Source organism: Rhinolophus sinicus, chromosome 16 (genome assembly GCF_057876585.1).
Source record: "Rhinolophus sinicus isolate RSI-liver-muscle chromosome 16, RSI-T2T, whole genome shotgun sequence".
Lineage (NCBI taxonomy): Eukaryota > Metazoa > Chordata > Mammalia > Chiroptera > Rhinolophidae > Rhinolophus > Rhinolophus sinicus.
Window position 1 is genome coordinate 42,159,608 of NC_142516.1, and position 24,848 is coordinate 42,184,455.

The 24,848-nt window shown below is 36.5% G+C and overlaps 1 protein-coding gene across 7 annotated transcripts in view; it reads left to right on the forward strand.

Moving 5' to 3' along the window:
• The window catches only part of PRUNE2 (prune homolog 2 with BCH domain), a 229,750-nt gene extending 205,362 nt beyond the window's left edge, over positions 1–24,388 (forward strand). Inside the window, exons 13-20 of one of the 7 annotated variants that reach the window (XM_088793194.1) lie at positions 2,678–2,780; positions 3,417–3,548; positions 4,701–4,787; positions 8,644–8,742; positions 11,700–11,735; positions 12,277–12,315; positions 16,741–16,833; positions 21,188–24,388. In XM_088793194.1, the coding sequence (XP_088649320.1) occupies positions 2,678–2,780; positions 3,417–3,548; positions 4,701–4,787; positions 8,644–8,742; positions 11,700–11,735; positions 12,277–12,315; positions 16,741–16,792 (548 nt within the window). In that variant the 3' untranslated portion in view covers positions 16,793–16,833; positions 21,188–24,388. The remainder of the gene's footprint in view (positions 1–2,677; positions 2,781–3,416; positions 3,549–4,700; positions 4,788–8,643; positions 8,743–11,699; positions 11,736–12,276; positions 12,316–16,740; positions 16,834–21,187) is intronic. The other 6 variants (XM_019736654.3, XM_074330577.2, XM_074330575.2 and 3 more) reach the window with 6 other exon arrangements.
• Positions 24,389–24,848: the final 460 nt, after the last annotated feature.

Genomic DNA, 24,848 nt, shown 5'->3' on the forward strand with positions numbered 1-24,848 from the left:
GGCAGTGGGTTGCTCAAGCACACATGCCATGAATTCACCTCACAGTTATTGAGAAGAGAGTCTAATAAAATGCACGTTTTTGGAAAACCAGACTTGAAACGAATCGTGCAGTTGCCAACAGGCAACTTCATTTCAGGAGGCTGCATATTTAGAGTAGAAATTAGGTTAGCTGACCCCCGTGAGGGCATCTTCAAGGGACAAGAAGTGAATGACCTGACTCGTTCTGGTTATTGCACTTGGTCAGCAATTGCTACGTGAACTATTTCCAAAGCCTGACAATGATGGCACCAGCTCTTGATTTAGCAGGAAAACTTTCATGAGGAAATCTTTGACGTCCAGTTCCTTACTTACATCTCCTCCTCTCCTGTTGTCTTCCTCTCTCTTTTCTTCCCATCCTACAGTTCCTCTGCTCCAAAGTACAAAAAGCCATCTTTGCGTTTGTACATTTCAGTAGTTTTTATGTAAAAAGACATTCCTGAGTTTGACAATGATTGAAAAGTGGTAAGCTGATCCTTAAGTATTCATTTGGCTAAATGACCTGGAGTGAACGGGACACTCCAGCATTCCAAGGACAGATAGCACTGACACACAGAGCTGACTTGCCATTGAAGAAGATGTCTGAGGTACTGTTTCTAAACCTCAGGCTTTCCTTTTAAAAAAATTTCTTAGGAAATTTTCAGAAACAGAAAAAGAAATCGAAGTAACTGAGCAGTCGGGATCTTAAAACTGTTCTGACACCCTGGAGCCAGACATTTAGAAAGCTACATTTAGCAAGATGCTTTTGCAAAGCTGTTTTCTGACTTGTGTTTAAGTTGGATCCATTATGTCTATTGTCTCTTTTAGTGAACTCAGTCTTTTCCATGGTGCTGAGTCTGAACTGCATACCTTTCTGGTGTAGTATTAGTGGAGCTAAGCCACCTTATCCTTTATGGATTTCCATTTCGTTATAAAGCTTCTTCAATGAAATTGTTCAGAGGAACAAATACTTCCTGTATTAAAATATATTTCTTCTGTCATTTTCCTTCATATTGCATTCTAAAAAGAAGTTGGTAAATACCAACATATTGGAAAATATGGAATTAAAGCAGAAAGTCCAGAGGGAAGCTACTGCAATCCTGTGTCACACACATGTGTTGCATCAGATGTATATTTACATAGGTAGCATCTTCTAGGATATGTAGTGGAAACACTGTCTACAAGAACCTCAAATCAGTAATACACACGAACCCATAATTTGGTATATTTTTAGTTGGTATCACTGTCATCCCCCACCTCTTTTGTGGTAGAGTCATACTTTCGCTTTGTAGAGAACATCTTATTAAACTGCTTTTCAAGAGTTAAGGCTATCCAAATCTATATCCAGCCAGTATTTTACTGCCCTGTCATCATCAGAGGGGTAGTTAGAGTTCTGAAAGAATGAAACACACTGAGTTCTGACATGGCTGGGTCAGGCTTTGAGGGTGTGTCCTGCCCTCCTACACGAAGTGTTGAGGAAATCTCTACTTAATGACTCTGAAATCTAGAACGATGTTATATGGCAAAAATTGTAAGTGTTTGAAAGGGGATATAAAAAAATGAAAATACAGTACATTGTTTCCGTTTTTAAGTCTGGAAGACACATGAGATTCCATACACAAAACTGGGGATCTGATCAACCACTGCCATGAATTTCAAAGATGAACTCTAAGGGAACACAGCGCTTGGTTAAAGGATGGAGCAGAACTTTCAAAAGTGGATTAAATGTCCTGATACCTCTACAATTTCCTTGACCCTTGGAGGTTCAATGACCACACTTGTCTGCACCTTCCACTTCCTATTTTCTCACCACCACTTGCAAATAGCAGTTCCACCCTCCCACCCCACCCTCACTATGTAACCAGGAAGTAATTCTCAGGTTTTCCCAAAAGCACATATTTTCCTAAAACTCAAAGAGAGGCAGGCTTGAACCAGACCAACCTTTCTTGAGTTTGCCCCTTTCTCTAAGAGACTAACCTCTGAATTCTGTGTTCAATTATTCTGTGCCTGGGCAGAACTTTCCATGTTTCCCTGCACTGTCTGTTGAATCCGGAGATCCCAGGGACACTACAAGCAAGTACACCAGTTATCTAAATCAAAATAAAGGTGGTTTACTTGTCTACTCCACAGTATCTGATCACTGGAGTGTGTGTGTCTGAGATTATATTGTAGTTCAGTGACTAAACTTTCCCTTTCCCTTCAAACTAAAACTAAAAAGAGCTAAAAAGGATTAATCAGAACCTCTTTCTTAGCTATTAAAAAAGTATTATGTAAATTAGTTTTTGTAATATATAAATTAGCAACCCTTAAGTCAAAAAGTATTGCCCCCGCATCCTTTGATAACTTAAACAATTATACATCCCATTCACGACTATGTACAACATATATGTAATCATCCATAATATATAGATACTCTATATATGCAAATATATTCACACTCTATATTTAAAACACTATATAACATACATGTTAACCACCGGAAGATAATTAGATGCATATGTAGTTAAGTATAGTCTGTATAAAACTCCCTTAAAGCTGTATCTATTACATCCCCATCCACACCCTTGCCAAGGCTTCCAGATTTGTCCTTGGTTAATAGGTTAAATATTGTTTTGTTAAAAGTTTTCAATTGATTACAAATGTCTTTTTGTTTGTCCCCCAGGATACTATGGGGATGGCCTAAATGCCATCATTGTGTTTGCCGCCTGTTTTCTGCCAGACAGCAGTCGGGCGGATTACCACTATGTCATGGAAAATCTTTTCCTGTGAGTGATACTTATGACAAAGTGCTTTGAGTTCATGTTTGTGGGCATGTGTGGCAGATAAGCATCTTTAATAAAAGGAAATAAATGATGTAGAATATTCTAAGCCTCTGATAAAAAGTCAGTGAAATCTCTGTCAAGGAACATTGCTCAAGAAACTAAAACCTTTAAGGTTGCTCTTTTTTTTCAGCAAAATGGATTGAAAACAAAACATAGTTTAGCCTGCATTTTAAAATTCTGTAACATTTCCTTTGGGTGAAGTGTTATATTTGTTCCCCGATAACATGTTCTTAGTCAACTAATGATAACCTGACTTCATTTATATCTGCTCTTATTTTATTTGAGTTGCCCTTAGTATCTGATAACATTGTTGACATTTTTGAAAGTCAGATTTCTTACCCACACATTTTTCAAGTGTCCCTGCATTTTTAAAAAAAGATAAATGGACAGATAAATGAACAGTACTCTCAGAGAAATTATCTTAGGTAAGCGCATTCTTCTCAAGGTGAAGAGGTAATATGCATAACCATTCTTAAATGCCATATACCCTGTTATTTAACTGTTATATAATTATGGTATAAATACGATGAAGTGCTTCGTGTAGGAACTGAAAACAGACCTCTTCCTTCCTATGATCAGATATGTAATAAGCACTTTAGAGTTGATGGTAGCTGAAGATTATATGATTGTGTACTTGAATGGTGCAACCCCAAGACGGAAGATGCCAGGGCTGGGCTGGATGAAGAAATGCTACCAGATGATTGACAGACGGTAGGTGAACTCCACTATTTAATCCCTATTTTGACTTTTTCTAATTCCCTTTTAACCTACCAAAAATGCAATCACATTTTAGAAGCATTGAATTATGCACAGCTGAGATAGTAAATTATAAAAATATTGGAAGAGTTACTTGGTGTCCCAAATCTGAGTTAAAGCAAATTCTCCCCAGATTTTGTTAAATGTTGTTATCTTGAACCTGGTGACGAGGTCTATTTTAAACTATGCATATGGTATTGCCACATGGAGGTGCAATTTGGGCTGATAAAACAAATACCCACGATTCTTTACTGGTGTCACGTGATTTTGATGCTGTTTGTGTGACTGGCCCTATTGTGATTTGGAGAACTGTTGTGCTCTTATTTTGACATTTATTATTAATTCAAGTTAACTACTAGCTCATATGGTGCCTTTGGGTACCCCTTTGTTAAGCTACTTTACTTTTATCCATACTGGTTTTAATAGAACAAAACATGTTATTGCCATCTACAGGAAAATTGTCATAATAAACATAAAAGTTTATGATGTCTGTGATAGGTGTGGCATCCCCTTAGATGTGGCTCCTTACATAACAACACACAAATAACCTGTTATAGTAACTAAAATTTGTAATGGTCCAAACATTCATAACGTTACTGATACTGAAAATCATGCCTGAAAACCAAGAGCATTAAAATAGTAATATGAAAGCCAAGCAACCACATGATATATGGTTACTACTTTCATTAAATGTAAGAAGACACCAATGCTCAGTGAGAGCATATAAATTGTTTAAGTTGCTAATAAGAGTGTTACTTGTTACTATTAAGTTACTGTTCTTTTCAAAATAGTAAAGATAATGCTGACAAAAATGAAACGCATTGTTAAACAGAAATATGCCACAATGGTTATAGATTTATGGACTCCAAGAATACAACCATTCTGTTTTACATTTATTCTCAGAAAATGAGACTTGAATCATATGTTTCAAATTATGTATCAAAAAGCATTTATTTTAGGAATCGTGACTTTTCTATACGTTCCCTATTGATTATAGTAACTTGTCTAGAACTCTCTAATATTATATATATATTTATTTGGGGATATACTTTCTGTTATAATTCCCTCTAAAAATGGGTTATGAGTAATTTCTGTTTTTCAAAATAGGTTGCGGAAGAATTTGAAATCATTCATTATAGTTCATCCATCTTGGTTCATCAGAACAATCCTTACAGTGACACGACCTTTTATAAGGTATGGAATTGTTGTAAAGTATTGTTGTAGCAAAAGTGCTATTAGTAGTTTTAAAATCATATATATATATATATATATATATATATATATATATATATATATATATATATATTCATTTTCTATAAACAAGAATTCATAAACTAAGAGGCTATTTAGGAAGACATATTTATCTCTGCCTTTCCTGGAAAGATACTTTGGACTATCCACCAAGAGACTCTAATTAAGAGTGAGCATTATTTCATAACTATATTCCCCTCCTTATTATAAATCATGATCTCTATGTTGGTTGCTGTAACATAAAAGATGAAGTAATGGGTTTCCATGTCACATTACAAAAAGGAATAGAAAATGCTGTTAAAGTGATACATGGTATTTTTTAGAGACTAGAAAAGGTAGAGTAACATGACAAGAGAATACAAAGACAAGCCAACGACAGAAACAGGAGCCATGTCTTAATTGTTCTATTTCTGCTGAACATACTCATATACCATATAGGTCACCAAGGTTAGGTAAAAAGTCGCGGCAGCCATTTCGAGAGCTTTGTTTTGATCTTCCATGAGGATTCTTGGTTTCAATTCAGTTCAGTTCAGTGTGTTGTGCTAGATGCTATATAACATTACATTTTGCGGATGCAAATAAAAGTCAGATATGCGTCATAACATAGAAAGACTTGAAACAGCTAAATGCATGAGGCAGTCTATATCTTTTCTAGAGTACTTTAAAAATACCATAAAATAAAGTCTTGCCTAACATCAGGATACAAATTAGATAAATTGAAATTTTTCTGCCTCAAAGTTATTGATGAATCCCTAAGAAAATTTCTAGTAACTTCACTACTGGAGAAAAAATTTATAGGTTAAAATCCCCCTTTTCATTTTTACATAAACTTTACTGTGCCTTCCAGATTCTACCGTATTTTTTTCAGTGTTCACTTATAATTATTTAGCATTCCTGTTTTCTACTTTCAACAATTGAGTAGCACAATTCAATTTAATTTTCCTTTGGCAAAGGTTAGCTATTTACATGCCATGTTAAATTGCCTTCAAAAATAATATGAAATATTATTTAAGGTATTACAAATTTTATTTGAATAAAAGCAGCAAATACTTTGACAAAGGAATAGAAATCAATATATACTGAAGAGCTTATAAAAAGTTTAATTTGTAAAAAGTAAACATTAGAATTGATATTGATGTTTGTTTAATAGTTCAGTTTTTATACTTATAAAACAAATGTTTCTTCTTAATAAGTAACAAAATATTTGTTACTGTAAGAATATTGAAAATGGTTATAATTCAACTTTATTGAAGGGAGTTTCAAGATGATAATAATAATTAAAATAATAAAATTATAGCAAATAGTGTTATGGTTTACATTTATTGAGTGCTTACATGCATTATTTCATTTAACCCCATAACAGTTGTCTGAAGGAGGTACTGTTTACTATTTCCATTATATAGGAAAAACCCTGAGGTTCAGTAAGGTCAAATAAATTGCCTATAGCAAGAGCCAGGAAAACCACTCTGTAAAAGATCAAATAGTAAATATTTTAGGTTTTGTGGGCCATATGGTCTCAATCACAGCTACCCAACTCTGCCATTACAGAGTAGAAGCAGCCATAGACAATATGTAGACAATAAATATGGCTGTGTTCTAGTAAAACTTGATTTATGAATACTGAATTTTAAAAAAATGTTTGTGTCACAAAATATTCTTGTTTTGATATTTTTTCAACCATTTAAAATACACAGAAATGATTCTTACCTCAAGGACTATAAAAAACAGTCAACAAGCTGGTTTTAGCCTGCGGGCTAGAGTTTGCCAACCCCAGGTCTACGGTAACACAGCCAATAAATGATAGACTCAGGCTTTGAACCCAATTTTCTGCCTATTTCTAAAGAACACACGTTTCAAGTACTTACACATTATATTTACTGTTTCATCATGTTAAGACCCTCTTTAAAGATCCCCTTTCTAAGTCTATTTACATCAGGGTAACCAACTTTTACACCTGACAGAAGAAGCTACCAAAATGTATTGTAGGTCTGTTTTGTAGGTTGCTGGTAGTATGTGTTCACCCAAGACTTATCAGGAGAGCAAAAAGTAACTATATGAAGAGGAAGGTTGTTCACAGGACACAGCCAGGGTCGAAACTGCAAGTAAATTGCTACAAGGTAGCACGTATGAGAGAGGTATATGGCAGATTCCTTTTTAAAAATGAATTGTTTGTGCCAAGCATTGGATTAGGTGCTGGAGATTGAGAAATTAAATAGCTAAATTGCTGTCCTAAAGGAGCACGAAGCAGACATAGGCAGACAATACACAATTATAATACAGGGTACAACTGAAGCACTGTGAAGGGTGATAACTCAACGTGAGGTGAGTTTTAGGGTAACAGGTGGAGAGTGGAGACTGAGAATCTGTGTCAATAGAGGCTTTCCAGAAGAATGAGCCTTCAAGGCGAGTTTTCAAGAGCTAATAGGACTGGCTAGCTAAAACCAGGTAGAGGAAACATCAGGTACAAATACACCAAGGAGAGAACATGTTTAGAGAACTACATTCCTGTGAATGTAACACTGGAGATGGAGGTACCCCCTTGCATGACTACTTCTTCCCTCTCATTCCATCCACTCTTCTTTTATCAAAGCCTGAATTTAGCTCAAAAACTCTGGAGGAAGGAAGAGGTCTAATGTAGCCTCTCATTGGTAGTGTGTGTTTACTCAAGACTTAACAGGAGGGCTAGAAGTGACTGGAGAGTAGTTGTTACAAGTCACAGTCAGCGACTCAGAGTCAAAACTGTTAAGTAAATGTGAAAGATAAATGTATAGAGACATGACCTTGAAAAAGCTTCCTGCTAGAATGCATAGTAGTTGAACAGAAGGCTACACAGTTGGCAGGCATGCCGCTCAGCTCTATCCCAGTAGACTGGGGTAGGGGGGTGGGAGAGTTGTCTTTTAATTTGAAACCATCCAAGGAAATCTGATGCTTGACCAAGTTCCCATTCAAGTGGAATGATACATATTTAAAATTAGTTTGCAATTACACTAGTAATAGAGAAATGTGTTCTGATAAAATATCCAATCATTACTGATAAGACCAACAATTACCAATTCCTGTTTCTAACTAACCTTTCCCAGAGGCAAATTTCCTAATCAGTTTCAGTGGTCTCCTTCCAAGTTATTTTCTATGCATTTACACACATCTAAAATAACATTTAGATGAAAGCTGTTTGTGATTCAAATCCAGTCACTGGAACAGTTTTTGAATGTTGGTTCATCTGGAATGAACTCTCAAACTAGCACGTTACAAAAAAGTTTTAAAATACTTAAAATAAAACTAAAACAAGGAAAATGACTTTACATATACTTTAAAAATATATTAACCTTGTGGGAGATTCCAAAAGAACAAATGACAACATTTTTGTTCATTAAAAACAAATAAGCGACCAAATAAACCATAAACCAATGGTAATGCAGAGTGGCAGGAACCACTGGGAGGCCACAGGATGTGTGATCAAGAGTGTGGACTCTGCCCAGGTTTAAATCCTGGCTCTGCCACTTACTGATGGTGAGTACTTACCTCCCTGTGTCTCTGTTTCCTAATCTTTAAAAAGGATAATTATACTGCCTACCTCACTCGACTATAATAAGAAATAAATGAGTTAATATATATAAATCACTTAAAAGAGTGGTTGGCCCATACTACTCAAATAAGGTGGCCTTTCTTTCTTACTAAGAGTGCTGGGCCAAGGTGATAAGTACGTGGAGAACAGGATTTTCAGAAAGACGCAGTGGCCTGAGGAGGGATGAAAGAGCAAGGAATAATAATATTTTTTTCTTCTTTTTTCTTTTTTTAGTTCCAAATTCAGCAGTAAAATTAAATATGTCAGTACCTTATCAGAACTCAGCGAGCTGATCCCCATGGATTGCATCCATATTCCAGAGAGCATCATCAAGTAAGTCCTGATGGTTTCAAAGACGTGGTAAGAAATATTGCATGTTTGGAGAAGGAGATTGGAAAATAACTAATTTCTTAAATATTTAAGACAAACGTTAAATTTTCTCCAATAAATATATATATTTTTCTTATAATTCATAGATAACTCTTCTGTTCTTTTACAACTTCTTTTACATTGTCACATAATCTTCTCTTGGAATTATTGATTAGTGCTCATTTTCACTTTGGATTTTACTACCATTTTGGAGAAAGCATAAATTTAACCTTAATCAGTACATCTGTTACTTGGCCTCTCACTCTACACAGACACAATAGGGTGTGAGAGCGCTTGGATTGCTTTCTTGCCTTATGTAAAGTAATTTATCTGCATGACCCTAGAAAAAGAGAAAAAAATGACCCTTCCTCTGTTTTCTTCTAAATCCCTTTTCTTCCTAGCTCCCTTCAGGTGAAAAATAAGACATAGGAACGTTTCCTTACTCAGCACAGGGTAATAATGCACCGGCATTGATACTGAAGGTCGGATGATTACCCTACAAAAATAAGAGTAAAAGCTAACTGAACAACCACTTAGAGCTGGAACTTAAAACCACAGATTCTGGAGAGTGAACGCTCCTATGTGGTTCATTGTTGCAAAGAACCATTGTGTTCTGTGGATTGTGTTTTTCTTTCTCTATGTCTGATTCACTAGTTTTTTATTTGATTAACATTGAAAGGAAGGTAACCATCAGTTCAAAGAACATAAACAAGGATACCTAGTCTTCCTCCAGATGTTCGATAACAAAAGGGACTTCCCCGTGTGGGCACCCCGGAAAAAGAGCCCTCACTTAAAAAGAAAAAGGCACAAAAACGGGAAGAAAAGGACTCCCACTTAGTGTGTATCTATGCTGTGCCGGGCACAGAAGTGTTCTCTGTATATCATTTACAGCTACGGGAGGAGGACTTAGTAAAGAGAAGTTGATTATGTGAACTATAAGTAGGAGCAAGGAAAAGATGAACCTAGAATTCAATTCTGAGTCAGCCTGGCACCAAAATTCCCATGCCCTTTTCTAGTAGTTTCCTTCACCTCTTTTAAAGTATTTACATAAAGTTAAAGCTCAGGAGTAGATGTATTTGGTTTTTCTACATCCCAATATCAGGCCTGAACCCAGGATACTGATTTGGCTCAAGCAGAGTGTGCAGAAGGTCCTAGCAATGGCTTGCATCCTCATTAGCTTCACAGGGTTCCTATAGTAGCCAGCATACCTCACAGCTCTGGCCTGCTGTTTCAAAAAGATGCATCCATCTTCAAAACACTCCAACTCTTTAAATAAAAAAAGTACTGGAGCACCCACCTCCGACGATACTGTCTCTCTCTGCAAAAGGTGACAGGGACATTCCTTTTCCAGTAGAAATGAGCATTGTCCACACTCTAGGTAAACACGGAAATGCTTCTGTGGTTTGGCTGTTGTAAAAAAAAAGAGAATGGGCTTTGCAGGCTTGACATTAGACTTAAACTTTTCTGCCTTCCTTTCAATGTCTCTGAGACTTCAGGTAACTTATTAAAATTCTCTGAGTCTCAGCTTCAGCATCAAGTATAATGAGAAAATAAGGCGCAATTCATGGAGTGGTCCTGAGGACCGAATGAGAACAAGGTACATAAAGTATTCAGAAAGCCCACTGGTACAAAGTTGGTAATCTAGAATGTTATTTATCATAAGCATGTTGCTTTTAGAGACCCACTGTCATATAGGAAAGTCTAACTGAAAAGTTAAATGTGCCCAAGGCACTTTTCATTCATCCACACCCACCGGTTTTCAAGGGCTCCATTTGCGAAAAGTTACTTGGGGAGGAAGGGTTCCATTTGGAAAGATTTTCTTCTGGAGGAAGAAATTTACAACCATGCATGTCCTCCTCATGTATCCATGTTATCTCCCATCTTTCGAAATCCACCTCCTGTGGTCATCTTCCCACCATTTCTGTTACTACTAGCCCTCATTGCCTCATTTTCATGTTATGCCATTTTCAAATTGATAAAAGCCATAGCTCCTTCTTATTACTGAATAACATTCAGAGGATCTGATCTCAGCCAATCCCAAGACAGGATGGAACCTGTCATAAAAGGGCTTTAATGGAAGAAAAACTTGACCAATCTAGGGTCAAATTTTTAATCACTGATTACAGTTGATTCTTGTTATTTGTAGCAGTGATTTTTAGACCACCAAATATTGACTACTGAACTGTTGTTTATAGGGGAAAAGCAGGGTTCGGTTCCTGCGAGCCTCTGGTCACATTTTTGTCACCCAATTAATATCTAATCGTGTTTTATGTGTTTTTCTGTGTTAAAGATTCCTTATTTGATACATACTGTTGATTCATTAATATTGAACTCATGGCCAACCACACTCTAACTCGTGCCTAAACAAAGCTTATCTAACACCATATATTCTCTGTGAGGCACATCCCAGCGCTCTTTTGCTCAGCATGACTAGAGAGCACTTCAGCGCTATGCTTGGGGCCTATTTTAAATGGCAAAATACAAAAAAAAAATAAAAACATGTATTTATGGCACTAACTAGACTGTAGAAAGGACATTGTTTACAGTATGAGAGCTGAAGCGAGAAGATACAGCCTTGCTTAGTTTAAGCTCAGCTGGAAACGTGCTCATAAGGTGACTCAATTTTTTTTGCCACTATGAATGTTTGCGATTATTGATTTCAGGTTACAAATAAAGTATAGCAAGTAGGCGAATTTGCAAACATGGAATCTGCAAATAATGAGGATTGGCTGTATAGAATTATAAATTCTAAATCATTGATTATGTCTAAAGAAAATAAGATTTCTTCCAAAAGGCAATTTGATTTAATATTTGGGCAGGCTTTTTCTGTCATGGTTTGACTGTTCTTTAAAACATTTACTTGTCATTTCTTTCATCTGTTGGTTTGTGTTCCTCACTGCATTCGTTTTTTATCTCGTAAGGTACGATGAAGAGAGATCTTATAAGAGAAGTGTGAGGTAAAATCTCCTAACCTACAATTCACACTGGACCCTCTGTGTGTGTACACCAGTGTCTTTCTTGTGGGTGACCTCAACATGCTTCCAGGGCAAGAGGTCCTTGTGTCAGTCTCTTGTGTATGCCATTCCCCGTCTTTGTCTTGTGTGTAAAGCTGTTGAGGTCAACCTAATTTGCAACTGAAACCTACTAAGCCCAATACATCCCTGACTTGGCGCAGGCTGCAAGCTAACTTCAACTGTAGTCAACAGACTCATGTGATGTTTCCAGCTTTATTGAGCCTGCATGTTTCTGATGTCCTTGCAACTTTTGTATCTAGCTTTATGAAGGAACTTGCAAAGTAAACAGGCATAATCCCTGAATGGGAGGAAATAACACCATATTTAATTGAAGGAGTGTGTCTCAGTGCTCCAGAAGATAGTTTTTAAAAGCACATATACTCCACATATGTTTGGCTCTGCTTTGCTGGGTGACTCTCTCATGCTCTGCTTGCTTCTTCTTCTTTTTTTTTTTTTCCTACACTGATAATTTTTGCTCATGCAGACTGGATGAAGAACTGAGGGAAGCATCAGAAGCAGCTAAGTAAGACTTGGTTTTCATTCAGCAGCTGGCGTGATGTTGGCTTGCGATTCAGGAATGAATTGACAGAACCTGCATGCCTGGTGTTGTATTCTTGCATCCTGATACTGATGCTGCACTTTAAAAGTTCCCCATGTCACATGATAGATACAATCTCAGTTATTTGTACTACAGCCTATTTTCTCCCACGATCTTGGTTATCTTGAAGAATGCATTTGATACTGTTGTTTAATTTTTTAAAAACCTGTACATGTAATTTTAGGCATCACAACAAAAGAACACATCACAGGTTCTCTCTCTCTCTCTCTCACTCTCTCTCTCTCTCTGTCACACACACACACACACACACACACACACACACACTCACACACATATAACATCCAGATGATCATTAGCTATATTGAGGCAACAAAACTTCATTAATTCATATTAATGGAGAGAAATGATGGCAAGTTGAAATTTGGAATATTTTGTAGAATCAATTTCATGACTTTCTAAGATTTTTTTAAAAACACCTTATTGAGTGACTTGGAAATATTACTTAACTAATAGCTTCTGAGCTATTTGGATGAATAAAAAAAAAATGATTGTTCGCTATTGTTAAAGTATAATTTTCAAAAAGGCAAAATCATAACTTTAATGCAAATATAAAATGAATACATGGCCATGGTTTTATTCAACTAATTATTTAATGAAGGAACCAGTAAGGTGTTAAAACCAGTTCAAAGGGCATTTGTAAAACTAAATATCAATTGGCAATTTATAAAGAAATGTTAGGATAAGATTGTTGGTTTAGATACAAAATTGATTAATGTTCAGGAGGGCAATAAACTGTAACCTTAGGTTATTTTTTTCACTGGACAGAAATTATTTGTCTCTGCTCAACAAAAATCTGAAAGTTAACCTCTGGCCCAACAGAGTTATAAAATAGGCCATCAGTAGAAAGTCAATTCAGCACTGCTTTGAAAAAATATCCAGTAATTTCCTTTTATTTCCAAGTTACAAATAATTTCTCTGACACTATGTTAAAAGTAGACAAGCACTATTTGGAAAGTTTGCTGTATTGAGCTTTCTTTCCGTTTCAAATGTTGCTTACACTTCAATTTTTATAGCCACTTCCAATTTTAATAGATGTTGCAAAAGCAGAAAGTCTGGACAGTATGCAGAGCTACAAATTTTGAATAAGTAAGATCTTACTTAGTAAAGGTTTTTTTTTTTGAAAAGGTGTAAATGCCAATTCCTTATGAAAACAATCCATTTAGATATTTTTTTTCCTATGACCCATTTTTATTGCAGGTAATCTGTAGAATTATGTGCCTATAGTGTGGATCTTTTGGGTTAAAAATTCAAGGAAAGGTTTTTGCTTTAGAAAGTTTAGCGTTAGGGTAGTTTACTATTACAGTATTCCTATCCTCTAGTTTTCTTTCAAGATGACTGACACCCATTTAGACTAACAATACTCAAAGTTATATTATACAAATTTTTACTCTAACAGAATCCTCTTAGTCTCTAACTCAACAATTAAAAACAAGAAGTTATGGAAACAAGGAAGATATTAGAAATCAAGGAACAAACTGTTGGTGTAATGTACCCATTTAGCATTTATCTGTACTAAAATTACATAATGTCATGAGATTGCCCAGAGAGAGAAACATCAATGAGTTTGTCTTTCAGTTTTTTTTTTTTTTAAGGATAACGTGTTTATGAAATTAAGACGCTGTTTTCAAGACAAAAGTTGGGAGGAGGTGATATCAATAATTTTCCAGCCAAACCAGTTATAAAGTCATATTGCCATGTTGCCTCATTAGTACCAGGCAATGTTGCCTCCTTCAATAGATTTTTTCCCCTCATATGTGTACTCTTACTGCATAGTTACCATAGTGAAACAGTTATCATATTTGGTTTTGTTGTGTAGCTTTCTCTTTTTTTCTCTCAAATCTTTCATTTGGTTTTCTTCCCTACCCTCGCAGCCCCTCTCCCCAGGAATCTAAATGGTCTCAGGTGACCTTGAGAAGTCTTGATCTCTTTTCTAAAGGAAACACAAACCTCACACCTAGTACTGTAGATGTAGTTGCTCACTAAATTTCTGCTGCATATATTGACAAATGTGCTTAAGATTAAGACTGCTGCTGTAGAGCAGTGGTTCTCAAGTGTTATAGTGTATCAGAATCACCTGGAACACTTGTTAAAACAGCATCCTGGGCCTTACCTGCAAAGTTCCTGGCTCAGCAGGCTTCAGAATCTGTATATCTAACAAACGCCCGGCAAAGCCAATGCGGATCATCAGGACCATGCTTTGAGAATCACTGCCTTAAAGTAATTGGCTCAAAAAAATGAAGACATATTTAGGAAAGGAAATAAAACTGATTTTTAAACATGGGGGAAAAATAATTGGCTGAATAAAAATAATTAGACCTCTCTTAAGGGTCTATGCTCCTCCTTTGGATTCAGTGGGTAAGCGACCTGTCTGAATTCTCCTCCAGTTGATCCTATTTCTTTTGACAGTGACATTACATGTATGAGGAATTGAAATATACTTCCACATCTGAAAATGTGTAACGAGAAAGAATTTTACTCTGTTGACCCCACAGATGATTAAAATACCTCTGAAGTGGTCCCCAAATCCTTGGACAGACTATATATGATGATTTGGGGTTCAGGAAGCACAATCACTGCACATCTATGGTCAGATTCTAAAAGCAAGATAACCCCGATTCTTTCTATTAACAGATACACCCTGACTTTTCACATGACCTTTATTAAAAAGCATCAGGCTCATTCTAACCAAAGGGAAGCAATATACCTTGTCAGGAAACAAAACCTACCTGTCTGTTGTTTTGCTTTATTCCCATCAGTGTTTTTAAACATTCACCATTGTCCCCACATACACATACACCACCACCACCTCTAATAGACTTTCAGAAGGTGATTTCCTCAGCCTGCCTGATTTTTTCTTTGAAACTTTATTTCATTTTTCTTTTATACTTTTTTTTTTTTGGTCTTTTCTTTACAGTTCAAATTCTCCAAAATTCATGCTCAACATTTTAATTGTTTCTAAAATGTATGTCACCCTTTATGTAATGGTTTTATTATTTCATGTTTCTTTTATAGTGTTTTCATCTTTGCAGTTCAAATTTTTCTTTAAAACTTTAGATCTATACAGAAAAGAAAATACTTTGGAAGGATAAATTTTATATAGAGAGCCATTCTTATGTTGAAAATGGTGAAGAAGCTATCTGCTGCCTTTGTAGTGACAGTATTCTATGGATTGCAAATTGCTGTTTTCTTTGGAAGGATTATGCAAAGTAAAAAAGCAGAAAAGCTAGGTTTGGAAGATTGCCCTTTCCTGATTCCAGTCCAGCTTTGCTCGGTTTTTGTAGCACACTGTCAACACTTACCTGACTGTCCTTTTTCACTAGTTACCAAACACACTCCATAAAAATACCAGACCACCAGCGAACGGGTGGGAAGAGAAGGGGAAAAAAACCCTCTGCCCTTCCAGGGAGAAATGGCATTCTGTTATTTTCAACAAAATGCCTAACATTAATAACTGTACCTCTTATGTGCAAACAGATATATTAGCGTGTGAAATTACTCACATGACAAAAGGAACACTCGCATGTAAAAAGCCTCATAGAATCCCTTTAAATAGTGTTTGTTTGCCAGCAATAAAATATTTAACAGAAGACAAAAAGTAAAAGGTGAAGTGTGCTACGTATTAATCGGAAATTAATATAAAGCAAATTTGAAATTTGCTCACAGGAATCGCACCACATTACACAAAAATAGCATAAACACATTCATACGCCATAACACAACTTTTATTTCATGATTTTATATGGTTACATTTTTCTTTCTGGACACATTCAGTTCAGGTTAATGTCAGGATTCATTTGTATTACTTGAACATAGCTAAACTGTATGGTAGTCATTATTTTTCTGTAACAACCACAAGGAAAGCTGACATTGACATTTTTTCTTTTAGTGTCTTGCAAAATCCTCATTCTTGTGAAAACAGAAAGTTAACTAGGTTTATCTGTAAATGAAATTATGTTGCTTGAGAGGGATTGTTCTTTGCATATAAAATACTATATTTTAGGAATTATAAATAAAAATTTGCAATATTATATTCCCTGAATAAGATAGAATGAAAAATCAGGGGGGGAAACGACAAGGACAGAAGAGACCACTGGAGGTAATTGGAGTTTTTGATCTTCCTTTTATGTTTCTCAATCATGGGCAATTACTATATTTCAAAACTGATGGCAAAAGAATCACAGCTTAAACTCAACATCACTTCTGGTGTAGATTTTTTCAATGTTAGCAATGGGACAACACTAAACAGTTTAAAATGCCCAATCTGTTGTGCTCACGAAGTGGTAACAGTGGAATGAATGTTTACTGTTTCCTTTTTTCCGTTGCACTCAGAACTAGCTGCCTTTACAATGATCCAGAACTGTCTTCTACGGAGAAAGAGTAAGAATTCACCATCAATACTGCTATGTGGTTACTTGCAGTACGGTATGGCTGAGCTCTGAGAGAAACAAATGCATTGAGGATTGGGTAAACCCCGTTCAGATGTTCAGCTTTTATGTTCTCTATCCCTGAACTTAGAAACTTAAAAAGTGCCAGCTTAACCCCATCTCCTTCATGATCACCATTAAATCCCTTACAGACAACCTAAGTCTGTACTTGGCTGTCTATTTTTCCAATCCAAAAATGAGGAGAAAATGAATATTAGAGCCAGATGTAAGAGCATTTAGGTAAGAGAAGTTCAAGTCTGCTCTCTGAGTTACATCATCTATTTTAATTAGTGAAAGTTGGGACTTCCATTTGAACTTAATATTTTGGTGAATGGGAGAGAAAACGTCCTTGTTTTGAAAATTCCAAGAAGCAGTTGAGTTTGGATGGGGCTTGTAGAATGATCTAGTCCATCAAGTCCCATGCTGTAAGAAATAGAAATCAAAAATGTATTTGGTGCTCACTGCGTGGCAGGCTCTATGTAAAAAGCTTCACACACACACTGATTTTTATCCTCAGACTAAGGCTATAGATACATTTCATAGATAAGGGAAGTGACATAGAGAGATTATCTGACCAGTCCAACATTTCACACTTGTGAAAATAGCGCAGAGCTGGGATATGAATGTGTAAAGTAGTTCCAGTGACAGTGGATTTGAAATCAAAGGGAGGTGTCTTAGTGCTGGAACACGTGTGCAACCTCTGGTCTAACCAAAGACTAGAAGAAGACAAAATTAGTCGCCTAAGAAAACAGTTAATTATTGGTCAAGTCAGTTTCAGGGAATAAATTGTGGTCACCAATATGCTCTCAGAGGGAACTTGGCCATCCAGTTAGGGGCTTCTAATCTGGTTTGAGATGTGGAGAATTTAACATTGTCCTTCTTCCCAGGAATCCAGAAGGAGGGACAAACATCGAATTTAAATGTGTCAGCTATTGTTTTGTTCTTTTGGGAACTCCTTTCCCTCGAGGTCCGAAGGGAAGTTGGAAAATCACAGTGCAATATCTTTGCAGTTGCTACGGATACCTTACAGTTTAAGGAAGTTTATACACAAAAACTCCAGAGAAATGGTCCCAACTGAAAAAAGACACAAAGAATGAAGCCTGGAAGGAGACCTTTGAAATTATGCAACTATTTTTCTGAAAGTTACACTTGTCCCACCTCTTTGAGATAAAGACAACAATTGCTTCAAACCAATTGCTACCCAAAAATTCTGCAAAGCAAAAATATCTCAGTCCCTTAGCCCACCATAATTCTTTTAGCAAATCTTTCCTTTCTCAGCAAAACAGCGCCCCCGAGAGCAGAGTCCTGTACCTGCAGTTAAGAAGCTGTGGGACAGTGTCACCCACTGGCCTGTGGCTGCTACATCTGCGAGGCTTACCCACTTCTTTGTCTGTCTTGTCTGTTTGTTCCTCATTTGTATGTAGGGTGGTTTGGGCTGAGGAGAGGGCAAAACGCTGCTTCTTTTTTGGGTTCATTCCAGGGCTGGACTTGGGGAAGGAAGGGACGCTACAAATTGTTACTTCCCACTTCTAAGGACATACTCTTCTCTACACTTCCCTTTTCTTCAGCCCTCTCTCTCCTAAGCCATACCAGGCACATGATCCCAGTGCAGAAAATGAGATCCAGGATAAGGGACAAGAATGGCAAAGAATATTTTCTGCTGACTTCCAGCCCTGGATTTCTGGCTTTCTGTAGTATTAGAATAAGGGGCTTTGTTTTCTTTCTTCTCATTCCTGTATGGAAGCATTTCACACTTTCTAGTATTGAATCTAGTACTGAAACTGCAAAACGGGCAAAGGCTCTTCCAAGGAGCTCACTCAGGCCAAGAATAAAATGAAATGTGTGCTGATATTGTAGTGGCCTCTCATTTTCCTCAAAGAGAGAAGGGAAATTCTCCCCCTTCTCCCTACCTAAAACAGTGTGTTTTTATTCATCATTAAGTAATATTGTCAGCCATATTGTAAGGAACCTCATTTAACACATATTAGAAGCCAAAATGGCCTATAGTAAAATTGACAGAAGCTTGCTATGTCTCACTGGAAAGTTGGTTGTAGAAAACTAAGCCCAGTTGCCCATACTTCATATTTCAATTGTAATTAAAAGTATGTTTTGTTCTAAAAAGTATACTGTTTTTCAAAGTACCCCTAGTTACTTGTCTCTTTCACTTTTAGGTTTGGATTTTATTTGTTCATGCATGTCCTAAAAATTGCAACATGCCTTTTTTATATTTTTACATACATGAAAAGCATATATGACCCAGGGGCATGTTTCTATTTGGGGAAACTTAAATTAATAGTATTGTCTGTAGCTTCATTAGCTCCACAAGATAACTGTCACTTTTTAAAAATCATTCACGTTTTTTGCAATTGCAGTTGACGTTCAATATTAATTTATATTAGTTTCAGGTGTACAGCAATATAAATCATTCTCTCTTGCTTCTTCCATAAACTGAGTAACTAGGTTTCAATCTTTCAGTTTTTGGTTTACCAAAAGCTGAAGGGATAAATTAAACCCTAGAACGTTTACGGAAAAGTCAGTATGAAAAATTAGGTGTTTGAAAATGGGCATCATGGCAGAAGTGTTTTTTCAGATTTTTGTCAGGGACCTAGATGGTGAAACAAAGTGACCATGCACTTTAAATTGTCCAAGACAATTTCAAAAATTCTGACCCACACTCACACTCTTCAGACAGTGTGCCCCAAATTTTAGTTTAACAAATAAGTCTCTGGGTCTGTGAGAGGAACTGAGTCATCACCACGTGAGAAAGAATAAAATTCCAATCATCAAATCACACTTATTACAGACTGCTGGGAATAACTACAGCTGGGAAGTGTAATTTAGAAGCAAAAACAAGACCAAGAAGGACTTGTTTTGTAAAAGCATAATAGAAAAAGATCTAGGGGTCACAGTGAATAAAAAGAGGACACCTCCATAGTAAAACTCTGCAGATAAGAAAACAAGTCAGATCCTTAAGGGCATTAAAAAACGATTAATATCCATGACCACCTGGCCTGCTCTGGCCGTCAGCATGTCTAGGTCTGAAAACTCCCAAAGGAGACAAGATTATTATAAGTAGAGTAATTAAGCAGACAGATGATTTTTCCCATTTCAAAAAGACATCAAGGCACTACTCTACTGCTAGTACTACTACTACCAATAGACATTTACTCTGTGTTTACTATGTACAGTTGAAAACACTTAGACTTAATCCTTAGCAAGATATGACAGAGAGAGACGATTGTTCTATTTTACAGATGCAGAAATGGAAACTTAGAGAAGGTAGGTAACTTGCCCAAGGCCCCAGAGCTAATAAGTTGTGGAATTGCTAAAGATATTTCAGAGGAAAGGTACTGCTATAAACTGGATGAGCAGGCAGTGCGTGTGGGTTACCAGCGGCTTTATTTGCACAGCTATTATTAGGTTGATGCAAAAGTAATTGCGGTTTAAAAGGTTTAAAATAAGTGCAAAAACCACAATTACTTTTGCACCAACCTACAATGAACAGTGCTCCGCTACTGCAAATTCCACAAGCAAACATACAGATTTCTGGCTCAGGAGGGCAGAGCTAAGTGAAATCCTCAGATGCTTCCCAATTGTAATGTGTTTTTCAAACAATGTGTTTTTTCTTTTTTCATGGCTGAAATTCTGCCTCTGAGTGTTCGCTGGCTATAGCTCTCTTCTCTGATAGACACCCGAAGTCATGATATGATCACTAAGAGGCAAAGAAGAGACACAAGTGGCCCAAGGACATTTTAGACTTATTCCCTAGATATTTGGGAACCCACTAGACATTCTTTAAAACATTCTTAGGTTATAAGAATCCATCTCATTAAGATAGACTAACCACACTCAGGCAAATCCTTTAGTAATAGAAAATGTTAGGGGTGGAGGGGGGTGCCATTGTTTTGTATTGTTTATCACTTTCTTACTATTGAGCACCTATCAGAGATTACTTATTTCAGGGAGATCATTTATTTGCCCCACAAGGAAAGAACATTTACCAAAAAAGTCAGTCCCTTATTGCTAAAATGCAATAATAATGTCCCTTACCGTAATTTACTTTAGGAACAAGGCTTAACACGAGTCTTTGCCTACCTTGATCATTTCAAAAGGTGTAAAATGCTTCCAGAAACAGTTTTGTAAGAATTAACAGATTTCATGTTTTAGATGAAGCCTTGCCAACTAGGGGAGGACTGTGTTTTACCAAATGTTTCTGTTATAAGAAACTTGCATGATTTATTTTCAATAAGTCCTTTGAGGAAAAAAAAGGCAAACACACGCCATTTAGTAAGGCAATCACTTACTAAATGTTCCTTACTCAGTTTCTCATTTTTCTCTTCCTTTTTTTCAAGCATTGACCTGAAGCTGAAAGAAAAGCCCTAGTTCGTCATGGCTGGCAGAAGAGGATGCTTTGTTTCTTCATGGTTCTGTTGAAACACATCTACCTGGAAGAGATAGGGCTGATGGTACTTTTTTCCACTTTGCACTACCTGGTGCCATTCTAAATTTCTAAGGGGAAAAACAGTAAGGGAATTTGTTTACTCTTAACATGTTTTATGAAATTCTGTGTATTTTCCTATTTTGCCAATTATGTGCCTCAAAGCTTTCAGTTGAACCTTAGCAAGAAGGTAGGATGACGTTCCATTTCCATATTTCTTTAACCCTTGGCGCAGTGATATTTTGTCTCTTAAACTGGTATTGACCAATAAGGTAGCTTCAATCCACTATTAATTATGTGTGAATTGTTTCCGTAAATTAGCTGGATTTCTCCTTGGTGGTCATTTTAGGTTTAAAATACACAGGGCTCAACTCTCCCACGTAACTCCACCTTTAAAATCCTAAACTTGCTTAAGACAGCCATAAACCAGACGCAGGTGAAACCACCATCAGCTAAGTGCCCACTTGGCTCTTATGCACACAAATCACCTCTAATTTATCAAAGGGAAGTCAGGTTTTCTAATTCACATCAATTTTATTTTAGTTGGACGTCTTGTTTTCTGTGAAATGGCTGGAAAAAAATCACCATTTCTCCAATGAATGTTGAAGACCACCACATTGAGAAACTTAAAGATCAGTGTCTGCATTTTTGGCAGCTGTGCTTCGGGCTGTAAACTTAGTTCACGATATTATACTCTAAGTGCCAAGGACTCAAGGGTAAGGTGGCCCACTCAGAAATTCATTATTTGGTAACATTCAGTTATCTGAATTTCTCTCTCAAATGCATTATAAAAAGCAATCTGCTTTAAAACTCTCTAATCTGATTACAGGTTTAAAATTAAATATGAGTATATACTATCATTTGCAAAAATTTCCTTTGTAGTTTTCATATGCCCTTTAAAACACCAATGTAATTTTGAATCTATGGGCCTCTTGCAGAGAAGTTGGCAAACTACAGCCAATTATATTGCACTACCTGTTCTCATCTGGCCTTTTAGTTAATATTAAGAATGGTTTTCACAGTTTGGGTTGTGGACATTTTTTTTAAGTATTTCATTACACATGAAAATTATTCAACTTTCAGCATCTATAAATGAAGTTTTATGGAAACATGTCCACACAAATTTGTTTAGAACTCTCTTGGCTACTTCCTCACTACAGCCACAGATTTGAGTAAAGTTGCAACAGATCACGTGTAGCTTACAAAGCCTACAACATTTACTATCTTTATAGAAAAAGTTTGCTGAGCTCTGCTCCAGCACATTCATGCTTTGTTCCCAACCTCCATTTGTATGTAAATACTCGTTTCTCTCACAGAATGCACAAGTAAGGCGGCAAACTAATTTATTCTTTAAAAATAAAACTTGGCATCCATTGTCAGAAAAATACATGACCTGCTGAAAAAGATAGCACAAGTCATGTTTATATGACCCACAGTAAAGCCTGCTAAGAAGGTTTTTGGCTGTTTACAGGTGTTGCTGAGGTCCTGACCTTACTCTGGGAACCATTCTTATTCTCCAGTATCACCTATTACTAATTAGCCAGCAAACATAAAAATGTAGTGGAGAATGGGGTTCCACCATAATCTTAGGATGGTCATAACCATCAAGAGAGCTGTCCAAGATGCTCTGAGCCCTGGGTATCATGAGCTTTGAAATGCTTCAAAGGAGACATTTTTGCGCAGGTGACTGAATTTCACTGACCTCATTTGGTTCATGTCCATTTCTCACCACTTTCCAGACATGCTCTCATATATACAGGTCAACTCTCTTTCCGCCATAAGTCTCCATGATCTGTGTTCCCCTCTTGGTCCCTTTCAGTTGAATATTTTATTGAATTGTGTTCTTTTGGGTCTCCTCCCTCATAACATCTGGCTTGTCCTATAGAAAAACCCTAGAGCATACTTTCTCTCACAGTCCATGTCCACCTTTGAAAGCCCAAATTATGCCTCTCCCAGAAGTTAGTGTTGACATAAGTATAGTGACTCAATAGTCCAGTTTGTTCACCCGTTTATAGCCTGTTGCCCTGGCATAATTATTAACAATGCTTCCCTTTATTCAGTCATGTCCCAGTTTGGAAGATGAATTACATGGTCCCCTAGCCACAGGAAGTAATGAAAAATCCAGTGTTCAGCTTAATGGTGCAAGCCTGAGGACATAGAGCTGTTGATAGTGGGCTCTTGTTATATTCAACCAGACATGGCAACAATCTCACCATTCACGTTTTTTTTGAACTTGTCCAGCCTTCTCATGGGAGGCTACTCAGGTGGTATTCTGTTTGAAGGTTAATCTTCCTACAGGCATCTTTCCCAATCAATGATTTTGTGTGGGCTGTTCCATGGGCTGCATAACCATTCTGATACTTAGGCATTTGCTATTTTATTATCTTAAAAGAAAAATTAATTTAATTGCATGTGCTAGAGAAAAGCCACCATGTAAATTCAATCCAAGTGAATAGAATCCTAGAAGAATCCAGAAAAAAATAATCCCTAAGCAAATAGGTAGGCAGATGTAAACATACACATCTTTAGCTATCTAGCTCTTGCATTCTGAGCATTCTTGCTTTGGTTCTGACTTCTGGGAACTGTTTTGCACTTTCTGTGAATTTGTAGTTAAGGAAACCAAGGGGTCATTGGGGCAAAGTATATTTTTCCCAAAGTGGCAACTGCTCTTCGTTTAGCTCCTTGATTAAGAGAAAGAACAAAAATATGTCCAGAAGATACTATCAAGGAGTGAAGGCAATAGCTGGGTGTGGAAGAAAACCCTGAAGTTCGTATTGAAGCCATACAATGTTTTATGGGGTTATCTTCTAAGACATACTCCAAGATGTGTGAGGAAGTCACTACTTCAAGCCTTTGTGTTATTAAAATCTCATTTTAAGAATTCTGTTATGGTACTATGTTTGCAATTCTCATCTAATCACAATGTCTCAGTAGTTTGCTCCCTTAGACACATTTAGATGTGCACAAAATAATCTTTTATATATTTAAAGGGTTTTCTACTATGTATTGGATTGCTCAGAATAAAGTGTCTATTAGATTTTGTTTGGATAAACAAATAAATAAATTCTCCTTAAATAATGTGGATTAATAATATATTAAAAAATATATAGATATATATATATAGCCTCTCTGTATGATTTAAAAATAAAAATTGATTCCACAAGCTATGGCTTTCTTTCTTTGAGTCAGCAAGAATCTTTCTCTAGCTTCATTCTGCAGCAGTCTGATCTGGATATCAGTCTAGCTTGGCACTTGATACCTGAGGTCAGTATACATTTGGGCTTTCTAATTACCCAAATTTTATTCTTTCCATTTTTGCCTTCCATGCCTCAGTGATCTAAATTTTCAAAATGTATTGTTTACCACCTGGGTAAGCATTTGAAAGTGTCTCCATGCTTCGTAGTTACTTGATTTTGTCAACTTTTCCTTTCTCTTTCCCTTACCTTTTCATGGCACATATTTATTTTTAAATCCATTAAATGGTATTTTATTTTTAGATTATGTTTTGTTTTCTTTTTTACTTTTACAACCTTTGGGCAAAACCAGAGTTGGGAATTACCACTGTGCTTTTTCTT